This window comes from Prosopis cineraria, unplaced genomic scaffold, assembly GCF_029017545.1.
Source record: "Prosopis cineraria cultivar Desert tree isolate PC_DT_omini unplaced genomic scaffold, ASM2901754v1 PC3, whole genome shotgun sequence".
NCBI classification, from domain to species: Eukaryota; Viridiplantae; Streptophyta; class Magnoliopsida; order Fabales; family Fabaceae; genus Prosopis; species Prosopis cineraria.
This window is the reverse complement of record NW_026555334.1, coordinates 6,276,123-6,290,221: the sequence shown is the minus strand read 5'-3', so window position 1 is coordinate 6,290,221 and position 14,099 is coordinate 6,276,123. Positions and strand designations below refer to the sequence as shown.

General features: G+C 29.5%; 1 protein-coding gene across 1 annotated transcript; it reads left to right on the top strand.

The window, feature by feature from the left end:
* The first annotated feature begins 6,372 nt into the window (after positions 1-6,372).
* On the top strand, positions 6,373-13,810 carry LOC129304756 (WAT1-related protein At1g25270-like). The gene is made up of 7 exons (XM_054944530.1): positions 6,373-6,566; positions 6,666-6,728; positions 7,042-7,158; positions 12,574-12,832; positions 12,965-13,123; positions 13,401-13,549; positions 13,690-13,810. The coding sequence occupies exons 1-7, from the start codon at positions 6,373-6,375 to the stop codon at positions 13,808-13,810; spliced, it is 1,062 nt and encodes a 353-aa protein (XP_054800505.1).
* The last annotated feature ends 289 nt before the right edge of the window (positions 13,811-14,099 follow it).

The following is a 14,099-nucleotide window of genomic DNA, read 5'->3' as shown; positions in this document are numbered from 1 at the left end:
ACTGAATCTCATCTTCCAATAAAGTAATTACCTACTTTCAGACTAATTTTATCTTTTCACATTTACTCATATTAAATACCTTACAATAAATATAAAGTCATTCATCAATAAGAGCACTTTTGAATAAAATACAATGATTATATCTCAAAAGACTAAAAATACCTTAAATTTTTTAATATTCAACTTCTTAAAAAATGCATTATATTTTTGAACGGAAGGAGTAATATACTTATGCACTCTCCCAAAAATAAAATCTAGTCTAAATTACATAAGATGCCCTATTAGGATAATAAATTATGCCCCATTTTTTGTGAAACATTTTTTAAAAATAAAACAATTTAATACTTTTTCTTAATCAAATTGTGAAAATGTTGAAAAGTATATATAAAAAGGAAGTATATCTCTAAACCACAATATAAAGTATTTTTTAGAAATATTTTCTTGTTCAAAATATATGGTATAGGGTATTTTTTTAAATTATCTTTTCAACTATATACTCTTAAACCATTCATTACTATTTTTGAAAAAAAAAATACACATGGAGATTTTAATTATCATTATTAGGACACTTATATGAAATATTAATGAGAATATAAATAAAAAGATATAAAATATTTCAAGATATTAAGAGTTTCTCTAACTTTCTTGAAACGGTGAAATAGTTATTAAGAGTATATGTGTGTATAATATAAGACATTATTTTAACCGGGGGTTATTGTGAAGAGAGTGCGTGAGCCTTATGTGAGAATGGGATGAGAGGGAGGCATACGAAGAAAGTCTATGGGGTTGGGGGGAGCCAGAGCCCCTTGTGGAACACGTGGTTCAGGCCCTGAAATTGATGACTTTGCATTAAATGGATTTTTGTCAAAGTACAAACCAATCAACCTTGAACCTAACAGAATACAAAGAGCAGTTTACTAAGTTAAAGTATTTAATGGATTAGATTAATTAGCAGTCCTGTTAATCAACCAACGATAACGACTAACATTAATTCTTAAATTATTGCAGGCCAGGACTTAATTATTCTGGCTAGAAGTGACTTGTCTTCCCTAACCACAGAGTGGGCACTAGAAGAATTAGTCAATCATCCTTATGTGATAAGGAAAGCAAGAAAAGATTGATTCAGTTGTATTGGAATTTTTGACAGGCAACATGCCTAATTGCCTACAAGCCATATATTTAAGGAAACACTTAGGATTCACCCCACAACGCCATTGCTATGGAGGATGTCGTCTGAAAGCTGCAACTTTTGTGGTTGAGATCCCATCAAAGAAAATGTTGCTTGTAATTTTTAAAAATTAGATTGGATGTTAAATCAAAAAGATTACCAATAGGTCTTGTATGTATATGGCTTAACTAGTTAGACTGGTGATCGAATTGTGATGACATAATAATTAAATAAAAATAATATTAAATGCACATACATATGTGAAATAAATTAAACTCACAGTATATCTAGTTACTAATAAAATAGTACAACTTGACCATAAATTAATAATATTATAAATTATAATTTTATAAATTATCAAATAGAGGTGAATCATGGTTAAATCAAGTATGAGTTATAGGCTTAAAAGTTTTTATATTTGCACTTATAGTGGTTAATATCTTCCTAGAAAGGTTCCAGACCATATTATATACATGTGAAGGGTCAAAAAAATAAATTTGGCTTTTAGTAGGGTCTAATTTTTGAATTTTTATGATTTTTTTTTAAAAAATTAGTTTTTTTTAATATTATATTTGTGTGTGTCCTTATCTATAGCTCGATCATTTTCCTTCTTTTGTGTCGTGCTATGATGTATTTGTTTACCGAAGTTTAGAGAATGATCTTATCAAGGGATATGATATATACATATATTCAATATAGTCATGTACAATATTTAAAATAAATACATACATGTTTTGGGAATTTCTCTCTTAGAAATATCGAATTATTGTAAGTTTTGATTGAGAAACTTATTCATTTTGTACTTCTTGAGCAAACCATTCGAATATATATATATATATATATATAATAATAATAATAATTTTAATTTCCCCACCAAGAGGATGTTCTTATATGTGTGTGTGTGTGTGTGTAAGATTACAAGGAAGGTAAAGCATGTTATAGTTATTTGGGCCACATATCTCCCCCTTTATTGGATCTACTATATACTCTAGTTACCTAGTGAAACTAAAATAGAGATGCGACTCGATATATCACACATCACAAAAATGCGAGTTTATATTCCATCATTAAAGCGAGAACCTTGGCAGGTAACCAATAAATATTTTTGAGCTATGGAGTTTGCCTAATCGTAGTTACCAGTGCACAAAACCTATGAACAATGATTAATGATCCCTATGATTCAAGCTTCCTCCTTTAATTTGAACTCAATGTAATGAGTATAAGTCTAAAAGGAGAGCCTATATCAAAAGATTAATCTAGTAGAAGTGCCTTCCAAACTTATAATCCTGACAGTTCCAATTCTATGACACTTCATTTAGCTGTTGTTGTTTAAACTCCTTCATAAGAGGCCCTTTCCAAGACTATAAACCCAAGGGGAGTGGTACCACTACCCAATAGACTAATACATTGGGTAGGAAAGCCTCTCACATTTGTAAACTTCACACCATTTGTGAGGCTTCTTAATGTGAGACTCATGACAATGCCACCCCGTCAAGAGTCGATGTCCCTGAAAGCTCACTCTGCAGGTAGCTCTTTTAGTAATATTGACCTCTCAATATATAAAAGTACCAATGTAACAAGTACAAGATCAAAAGGAAAGCCTATCCCAAAAGATAGTTTGGTAGGAGTGCCCCCCAAAACCTATAATCCAGGCAGCTTTCACTCTATGACACTTCACTCGGTTGCAACCAATTAGAACCCTTAATAGGCAGCCCTTTCTGAAACTAAAAGCCTAAAGGAGGCAGCTGTAAAGGGTGTCCTAAATTAGAACTTAATCATAGACTAACTATAATAAATCAAGACTAACTCAAAAGGATTATCCTATAAGAGATTAACCTAAATAAATCCTTAACATGTATTTTCACAAATGATTTAATATAAAGGGATCTCAAGTCTTTAAAATATTCCAAGAACTCAAATCATTCAATTAGAGATATACGGAAGCATGATAAAGAAAACACATCAACATGGGAAAAAGCTTTTTCCCTTTTATTTTCTCTCTATGCTCCATAATACATGTATACATATTTACAACATAACACTTGGCCACTCAAACCCTTCCATAACTGGCAGTAGGGAGCCAAGGTCTCAATTACATTTATCACAATGATTATTACCTAATCATCATACTCTATATATCATTTATTCATCAATAGCCTATCATATACATGAATTTTCCTTTTCATTCACATATTATTAATATCAACTGCTCACCCTTGGATATCAAAAATACAAGGGGAGACCATAATAACATTCAAGTTCTCAAATTAGGCAATATTAACTATTTCTACTTGCACAAATATTTTGGCCCATTAATATAGCACAAGCATCCAAACCACATTCCCTAGGGCCCAAAATACATTTCCCCCAATAGAAAACCCATAATGCAAGTGGATCAAGAATATATTATCCTAGTTGGCAATATTATAAACTAAATAAACATATCAAAATAAAAAAAGAAAGGCCTATAGAAGTGATTACTATCACTTGGCCTAATGCTCCTTTCCTCTGTTCTTTGAGATAAGCTAGCTCCTGTAATATGTTAAAAGAGAGGGGTGAGTACAACCACTCAGTAACCAAGGTACATCTAAGTTATACAAATGGATGATAATTAATTATGAATGCAAGTGGCCAATAAATTTATCAAGGTGACTATTCAAACAATCACATTAATAACATGTTAATCACATTAACATTTAACTCATGTGAATAATTTCAAAATAAAGTCAAGTACAAAATTTGCACAAATAGCCACATATACATTATTCGCATAATTACTACATGTTCTCATTTTTACAATTATAATCATATTCTCAACATAGCCATCAATCACTCAAATGGCATGATAGTAATAATATGCATGATCAATATCTTCCTTATATCCCCCTTATTTCTCTGACATGAAATCCGTGGGCCAACAACCGAAAGGGATCGTCCATGTGGTGAGACTACCCAAGGCCTTAATCATATCATGAGGGTTACCGAGCCAGGGTTACCTTACTCACTTATAAACATGGTTTCCCCCAAATCACACATTATAGGGTGTTATATCCAAAACTAGCTCTACCCAAAACTCCAGGTAGGCCAGTAGGGTCAAGTCCCTTAATAGGAATAATGCTACAGTACCTTACACGATAAGTAGTGACTATAACCCTTAGGATTATTGGTTAATAAGTTAAGTACCATATGGATTTTGCATAACCACTAACTCCTTCACTAAGGCAAATTCCCACCATATGATCATGATCATGAGAAAATGCATTTCAAAAATTTATATATATAATTCACAATTATCCCACATGCTCATCAATTTCTTGCTCAACAAACATCAAGAATCATTATATTTCAATCATGCCTATTGCATCAATTTTTATATTATCACATAAAACCACATTGATCATATAAAACTCAACATACTAATATACAATTCATCACTGTGCATAATCCACAACTTATAACCAAGAATGTACACATCATATCAACCATAATCTCATTACTCATACCAAGTCACAATTAACTTGGTCACAAGTCATAGAGTCTCAACAAAGCCACATGCATTACAAACAATCATTTCAAAATTTAGATATATATATATATATATATATTATTTTATTTCACCAACATAATTAATTAAGTAACATACAAATGCATAAAATAGATTTCCCTCAATTACCTCAACCTTTGAGAGGTCAAAGGTTACCCCTCAAATTACAACACTTCCAAAGTTTTCAAAAGGTTGAATGGTGTCAAAAGAAAATTAATCTACAATTGATCATATCCCAATATGTCAATAATATTATTAATACAATTTTCACTCATACTCTAACACCTAAGTATTTATTTTATTTTATTTTATTTTTTTAAGACCTTAGTCTTAGCCTCTTGAGTTCTGAAATTTAATTTCATGTATTTGAACCTATCTACTTGGTTCAATAGTCTCCTTCACAATAATTTCATTCAAATAATTTTTTAATATCAAAATTTCCCTTTTATTCTAAAAATTCGCACATAAAAATATCCAAAAATTGCAAACTTGATTTCAAGCCTAGAATCATTATTCTATAACCATAATAATTTATCTTTATCTCAAACAATCATCTAAATATCAACAAATCAATTTATATTTTTGGATTTAACCAAAAATCTATCCATAGGGATCTATGGATAAACTCAAATGTCTCAAGTTTCAATTCTATCAATAAAATAATACTCTAGAATATTTATTACACTACCAATAACCTCAACAGCCAGATTTTCTCATCAAAAATTCATCCCTCTTTCAAAACCTAAATTTTTCCAAAATCTCAGAATCTGCAGTCTTAGGGAAAAAAATGACTAAGAAAATATTTAGAACACTTACCTAATCTTAAAATACTTAAAATCTCATCTGAAGTATCCTATTATGAAGCATCACCTTCTAAATCAGCTCCTACCGTATAGCGTGCACGCTCTCTCTGTGCGGAAGCAGAAACAAAAAGGAAGAGAGAATGAAAAGCCAAAAGGCTTGTTGGCTTTTAAAAAAATCATGGGGTCCCACAAAAAATCACGCCTCTCTCTCTCTTTTCGTTTTCTTCAATACACACACACGGTTTCCGCCCCCACCTTTTCTCTCTTTTTTTGGCATTATTTACACCTCAACACCCAAAGCAAAATTACTTCTCTCCCCCCTTTAATTTTCAATTTATTTTATGTTCCTTTTCCTTCTTCTTTCTTTCTTTTTTTTTCAATAATATTATCATTACTATTTCTATTTACTATAAGATCATAACTTAGGATTTTAATCTAAATTAAATCCAATAATAATCTTTTAATTAAAAATATTTATATCTAAATATTCCTCCAAAATTACTCATTTGCTCTAAATTAACTTAATTAACCTTAGGTTAATTTTTGGGATGTTACAATAGCACCATCACCCAACAGACTAGCTTGTTAGGTGGAAGAGCCCCTCACATTTATAAATTTCACACCACTTATGAGGCTCTCTGATGTGAGACTCATGACACTCAACCTATAAGAACTCAATAAATACACACGACCTTTGCAATGCTTCACCATCCACACAACAACCCCGCAAAGCATACCTCTCTCACACTATATATATTTATATCATTCCCTCTCTAACTTAGAAACTCATATATATACTTGAAAGCGCAAGCACGCGCAGAGAGAGAGAGAGAGAGAGAGTAGTGTGAGGATCAACCATGGAGGATTTACGTAAGATGATGAATGGGTTAAAACCAGTGGTTTTAATGGTGATGGTGCAGATAGCATTTGCATCAGTGAATGTGTTGTACAAGCTCGCCGCTAATGATGGAATGAGCATGAGGATCGCTACTGCCTATCGCCTTCTCTTCGCATCTGTTTCTACTCTTCCTCTCGCTCTTGTCTTTGAAAGGTCTCATTCAATCTTCTTCTTCTTCATTTTCAATTGCGACTATGATTAACATGGTGGCCAAAAAATAATGGTTCTTTTTGTTCTTCATATGTTTTACAGGAACAAGAGACCGAAGATCACTCAGAGAGTTCTTTTCATGGCATTTCTTTGTGGCTTATTTGGGTATATCCTTCTACCCTTTGCATTTCCTAGTTTTCCTTTTGGATATTCTAGGGATAAGCACTAAAAAAAATGAAGGATATAAGCCTTCTCTTTTATGATCAAATCGGTTATTCAGTATTTCAAGATTTCACTAATTAATTTTAGATTTATTAGAGTGCTTATTTGAGAAAACGCTTTAAAATATAGAGGTAGGACACACATGCAAAATTTGACCCTATGAGAGCGCTTGAGCGCCGGTTGATCCAATCCTATTTTTCTTTTGTATTGTCTGAAATTAGTATAATTTATGTGTATTTTTTTAATTATATTTCAGGGGGAGTTTATTTCAAAACATTTACTTCGAGGCTCTAGCTTTGACATCCGCAACGTTTGTTTCTGCTATTTACAACCTTATTCCAGTCATCACTTTCATATTGGCTATCTCTTGCGGGTATACTATCTATCTCCATTTTATATTTTTAATATATTAAGTAAATTTTATATCTAATTAACCCATGGTAATATTTTTGTCCTGAATAAGTTAACTAACATGTTTAGTACAATACATGTTCATTCAACGAAGATGTGCTATCAAGTCACGTCTTGGTGGAAACTAAAGTGATGCATGTAATTTAATAGTATATGCTACAAAAAAAAAAAGGACTTTTGGTGGTGACTTTTCATGACCAGAAGGTTGTTACCAAAAATTTGGTTGGTAATGGTTTTTGGCAGTAACAAATATAGTTGTTACCAAAAATATTTTGCCACTAAAAATTTACCTCTAAAGGTATACTTTTGGCGGCAACTATGTTTATCGTTGGCAAAAATCATTAACGACCAGACTTTTAGTGATGACCCTTTAAGGACAAAAAGTTACTGTCGAATGTCTTTTTTTAAAAAAAAATAAAAACACCTCCTCATGTCACATCAATTGATACTTTGTGCTACACACCTACGTTATGCCACATCACTTGACAATTTGTGTTATGTCACGCCACGTCGCCACCACATGCCTTGTCACATATTCATTGTGAAATATGTCCAAGCTAGGATTTGAGCTCATGATCTTTACCTCCTAAACCTTAAGTCTTCTTTTTTTGTCAATTAAACTAAAATGCGCTTGTAGTTATTATATATGAAATTAAATATAAATTAATTAACTACATACATACATGTCAAATAATATATTATTAGAAATATATACATATATATATATATTATTTTATTTTCATTATTAATATGGTAAAATAATTTATATGAATGTGTGTGTGTGTGTGTATTATATTTTTAATAAAATATTATTTTTTTGTAGCAAACATTAATTTTGTTAGGAAAATGAGCTTAAAATGAAATAATTTTTAAATATTAAATAATTTCCTTATAAACATTTTAACTAATTTTTAAATTTTTTTTTATTTTTAAATGAAAATAATTAAGTATATAATTAATTTATAAGTATGTATTATATTAGTTTATGTTAACAATAATATATACTCCCTCCGTTAAAAAATGTAAAATATTTTTTGAGTTGGATGTTAAAAAATGTAAGGCACTTTTAGTCTTTTGAGATATAATTATTACTTTTTTTTTCAAAAGTGCCCCTATTGATAATGACTTTATATTTATTGTATGGTGTTTAATAGGGGTAAATATGAAAAGATAGAGTTAGTTGGAAAGTAGATAACTACGTTATTAAGAGGTAAGATTCAATTAAAAATGCCTTATATTTTTGAACGGAGGGAGTATATTTTAATTTTTTCCATATTTTTCTCCAAAATTAATAATTAAATGATTAAAATTTTATGTTTTCCAAAGTTAAATTCTTCTCATTCTTTTATTAAAAATAAATTTTCTCTACAGTTTTTCAATTATCTTAAAAATATTTTAATAAAAAATTTATTTTAAATATATAAATTTTGTTAGTAGTCATTTTGATTAATTATTCTTTATTATATTTTAGATAAAAAATGAGTGGGTATGTGATAAACTAAAAGTAGATGCTAAACAAAAAAAAATCAAAATTAAAAATGTAAATGGATATTTCATAATTTAAATAGAAAGAATCTTGTCTTGACTCGATCTATATTAATTGGGACTTTTATTAAAGTTTCTTTAACATAGTCAATATCAAGATAATAGAAATACTTTCTAATAAATTTACAATTTAAAATAAATAAACTTTAATAAGTTTGTACATAATTTTATCCATAATTTAAATATTAACATAAATTAAACAATCAAGTTTGCAATTCTTATCCAATAATAATTCCAAAAAATTTAACATTAAAAAATTAAATAATTTGAGTAATTTGAAAATAAGAACCGGATGAGGAAACACTACTACAAAATACTCCTATACTTGACGCTTCTTTTTGTTAATACTTGACAGTTTTTAATTATCAAATACTAGTGAAACATATATTACAACCAACTTTACTCAACAGTTAAAAACCATCAAATATTTTTTACCTATTTTATTTGTTTCTTATTTTAAATAATTATCAAATATGGAGCGCCTTATTTAAATAATCTTATGATAGTGAAAGTAGAGTTTAATAGACAGAGTAGACACATGTACATATCAAGTCAAGCATCAAGTGCTCAATGTGTCAAGTAGTTTGCAACGCCATTTGTTCTTACAATATCTATACAACTTTAACATTCCAATGCTATTGATGTATGTGTATATATATATATATATATATAATATATATAAGAGTAAGTAAGTATTTATGTAGAACTTAGCCTAATTATAATTTAATTTTTTAAATAATTCATAAAAATTATAAAAAAATAATTATTTATAATTTATATATAACTTAGTTTGATTATGTATACTAGCTTAATAAGATCATTATTAAAAAATAATCCATAAGAAAATTTTTTAAATGTAATTATTAAAATAAATCATTATTAAAATACTGGCTTAATAAGATCATTATATTTGAAAATAATCATTATTGATCTTATATATAATTTATTTCTTTTTCTATGTATAAATACCTTTAGTGGCAACAAATTTTGCCACTAGAAGTAATTATATAAATTAATTTTTATAAAAATATTTTTTAATACTTTTATGAAAATACTTTTGGTGGCGATGGCCTGTCACCATTAAAAATAATATTACATAAATTATTTTTAATTTTTTAATTATTTTTTATAAAAATACTTTAGCCGTAATAGTTTGTCACCATAAAAAATAATTACATAAATTATTTTTCATGAAAATATTTTTGGTTGCAATAGTAACTACATAAATTATTTTTTTAATTAATTTTTAAGAAAATACTTTTGGTGGCAACAATATGTCACCAGTAAAAATAATTATATAAATTATTTTAATTTTTTATGAAAATACTTAAAGTAATTACATATTTTTTTATTTTTAATTAATTCTTATGAAAATGCTTTTGTTAAAGATAATTGCATAAATTATTTTTTTATGAAATACTTTTGGCTTTGATGACATTAAAGGTGATTATATAAATTATTTTTAATTTTTAATTATTTTTTATGAAAATACTGCTAAAAGTAATTACATAAATTATTTTTATTTTTAAAAATCTTTTATGAAAGGCAATGATGAACTATTACCAATAAAAGTTTTTGTATAAATTATTTTTAATTTTTTAATTATTTATTATGAAAATACTTTTGATAGTGAAATTGTCACTGCTAAAGGTAATTATATAATTATTTTTTTATAAAAAAATTTTGGTGGTGACAAACTATTGCTGTTAAAAGTGGTTTTTAGCTGTGATAATTAAAAGTTAATGCTAAAAGAAAGCCTTCATCTATGACTTTTAAAAGTTACTGCTAGAAATCTACCTTTGATGGCAACTTTTAGTTGCAACACAATGTCGCCTCTAAATATTGACTTTTAGAAGTTGTTGCCAAAAGTCATTTATTTTAGTGTATTATATTTATTTATGTATCAACAACTTACATGTGGCTACAGAGTTATAATGGGACTTTATTGAAATAAAGTGTACCTGCTGGATGAAAAAGTCAAATTACTCTTTTACTCTTTTAATTATCCATTTAACTAATAAACTATCTTTATTTTGTTAATGTTAGCATCCTCAATAATATAATTTTGCTTTTGATAAAGCTATGCTGAAGTCAGGTATTAATGATCATATAAATTCCAACTAAATATGTATCTTGAAATGCTTTATTACGTGTAATGAGATGTGATTGTATTGTGTGTGGGTGTGAGAGAGAAGCTCCTATGAGGACTCACTCATTTCCCTTTTCCTTCTTTGGAAAATAGTCCTTTTAACCTAACCTGTTTGGTAGCTTGGAATTATGGAGAAAGAAATGGAATTGGAAATAGAATTTGTTAATATGTATGTTTGGTATGCAATAATTATGATTCTTTGAATCTAGATTCAAGAAAATTTAGCAGAATCCAATTCCATTATACACATCATGAAATCCGATTTCATTTCCCTTTCTCCATTTGCCCCTTCTCCCTCCTCCATGACTTCCTTCTTCCCCCTCTACGAACCATCTCCTTCTCAGTGTAGAAGCATTGCCCTTCTTCCTTGTCTTCATCTCCTTACTTTAGTGACATATGGTTTCTTCCCCTCGAACATCATCAACAACTACATATCCCCTTTCATCTAGATATGTTGATAACCACCACTGCTCAGGAGGACAACCACAATCCACACGAACCCCAAGAAGAAGGTCCAAAATCTTATTGAGTTCTTAGTTCTCACCTTTGTCACTAGTTTTGCAAGTTAGTCATGATACAGAGATGGAATAAAGGATGGGGAAGTGGGTGCACTATCAAAGAGGAACCGATAGAGAGAGAAAGTTGACGAGAGGAGAAAAGGAAGGAGCTCACAGTGTCATGGCTTTTCTCCTTTTTATTGCATTGTTTATGCTCTTCTTATTTTCTTGTTCGTTGAGTTCTTTGGTGGCCATCAATGGTAGCTTTGGAGGCAACAATGGGAGAGAGAAAGATGAGTTTGTTTTTTTGGAAGAGGGCATTTTAGCCTTTTCATGTTTTTAAAATGCATATAAGATAAAATTATATCAAGATTCCATTATCATACCAAACACACTTTTTAAACTCAATTCTATTCCAATTTCAATTCCATTTTCAATTCTAATTCTAATTCCATCAAAAACTCTTCCATCATATAAAAGGGGGAAACTATACTTGTTTTATTATGTGTTATATATTGAATCTGAAAAAAATGTTGCAATATTTTATAATTTGAATATTTTCATATCACTTATATCTAGTTCATATGTAATGTACAAATTTTGAAAAATAAACTATAAAATCCATGACTTATGAATAGTACATGTTATTAAAAAATTTATTAGATATATTGAAATATTCAAATTAATATATTGATTCTTGCACAACTTATAAATGGTACTTCCCCATTAAAAAATATAAGGCATTTTTAACCGAACTTCATCCCCAATAAAGTAGTTACTTGTTTTTAAAATAACATCATATGTTATATTTATCCCTATATAATAGAGTCTTTCTTCCTAAAATAAATATAAAATGATTTATTCAGTAGGGGCACTTTTGAAAAAAAATAATGATTACACTTTGAAAAACTAATATTTTTTAATATCCAACCTCTCAAAAAATGCCTTATATTTTTGAATGGAGGGAGTAACTTACATATATTTGAATCTAACATGTCAAGTAGTCCTATAAAAAAATTACCATCAATTAGACCCAAACAATACTAGAATCTGATCATCAAAATAGTAGAATAATAGCCACATAAAAAGTTACTTATACTATTTTATATTATTTTAACAGCATAGCTACACACACACACACACACACTTAATTTGACAATTATTTGTTATCTTTAAATGTGTAAAGCTTTGAAAGATTAAACTTGGGAGCAGCAGGAGGGAAAGCAAAGGTGTTGGGAACCATAATAGGGATTGGTGGGGCAATGCTTCTTACGTTCTTCAAAGGCTTTGAAATTCAAATTTGGTCCTTCCACGTTAATCCTTTGCACCCACATCATGACCAAAACGACACCGTTTTGACCACACGACATGGTCGCTCAGAATTGCTTGGTGTTCTCTGTGCCATAGCAAGCTGCTTCTCCAATGCTTGCTGGCTAATTATTCAGGTCATTTCATTTATTGATTTATTAATCAATTAACTTTCAAACCCACAAAACAAGTACTTATTTGTATTCATGTGGTTTCTTGTGAGATTCACAGTTAACTAAATTCTCATTTGGGTTTAATATATGGCACAGGCTAAGATGAGTGCAGAATATCCATGCCATCTCTCTACCACATTTTTAATTTATACAATGGGAGCAATACAAGCCATAGTGTTTGCTCTTTGTATGGAAAGAGATTGGAACCAATGGAAGTTGGGTTGGAATGTCAGGCTTCTTGCAGTTTTGATCGCGGTATATCATGATCAATTATTTTATTTATAAATAATATAAAGTCACCAACAATAGTTGTGTTGGGTAAAAGTTACACTCAATTGTCTGTGACAAGGTCAAAAATTTGAGCTGTGTGAATGCAAAAAAAAAAAGGGGGTCACATGGAGAAAATTAAGTAGTTTGAACCTAACAACAATACTCGAATTTGACTTGGTTGTGAATCAAATACTATAATACAGTTATATAAAAAGCAATGATAATATGTAAAATTCATTATGAAAATGGTTTGATTTTGCAGGGAATTATTGCATCGGGAATGTTGGTTGTGATGGCATGGTGTGTGAGGATGAGAGGTCCAGTGTTTGCTTCTGCATTCACTCCTTTAATGCTTGTGATAGTGGCCCTTGCTGCTTCTTTAACGCTGAATGAGAAACTCTATTTAGGAAGGTACAAATTCTTACTAATCTTATTCAAAACTAATTAATTAAACTGTACCATATGTATGTATGTATGCATCAAAACGTCAACATTAATTAATTAATGGTATGTACGTATATGATTGATTAGGGTTTCAAAATATTGTACAGTGTGATTGGAGCTCTGCTGATAGTGTGTGGCTTATACTTTGTGCTGTGGGGGAAGAGGAGGGACGTGAGGACGATGCCTCAGTCGTTGCCATCAGAAACGACCCAGCAAGAAATTGCATGAAGTCTTTGAAGGGAAAATCATACAAAGGTCCCACAGAGGGCGGGCCCACGTGCATCTAGAGAGATTCATGCATTTTACAGGGTTATCGCCCTTTCCTTCTCACAAATACATTTGTACGCAAAGTTGCAAACAGATTCTCCCATTTCCATATATGTATTATTCTAATTTCTTATCTATTTATGAAATAAATATTAGATATAAAATGTGTACTGAATTTTTCTTAAAAATACTTTTTTATTATTGATACATGATGAATATTATTTTTTATTAATAAAAAAAGAGTGAAATT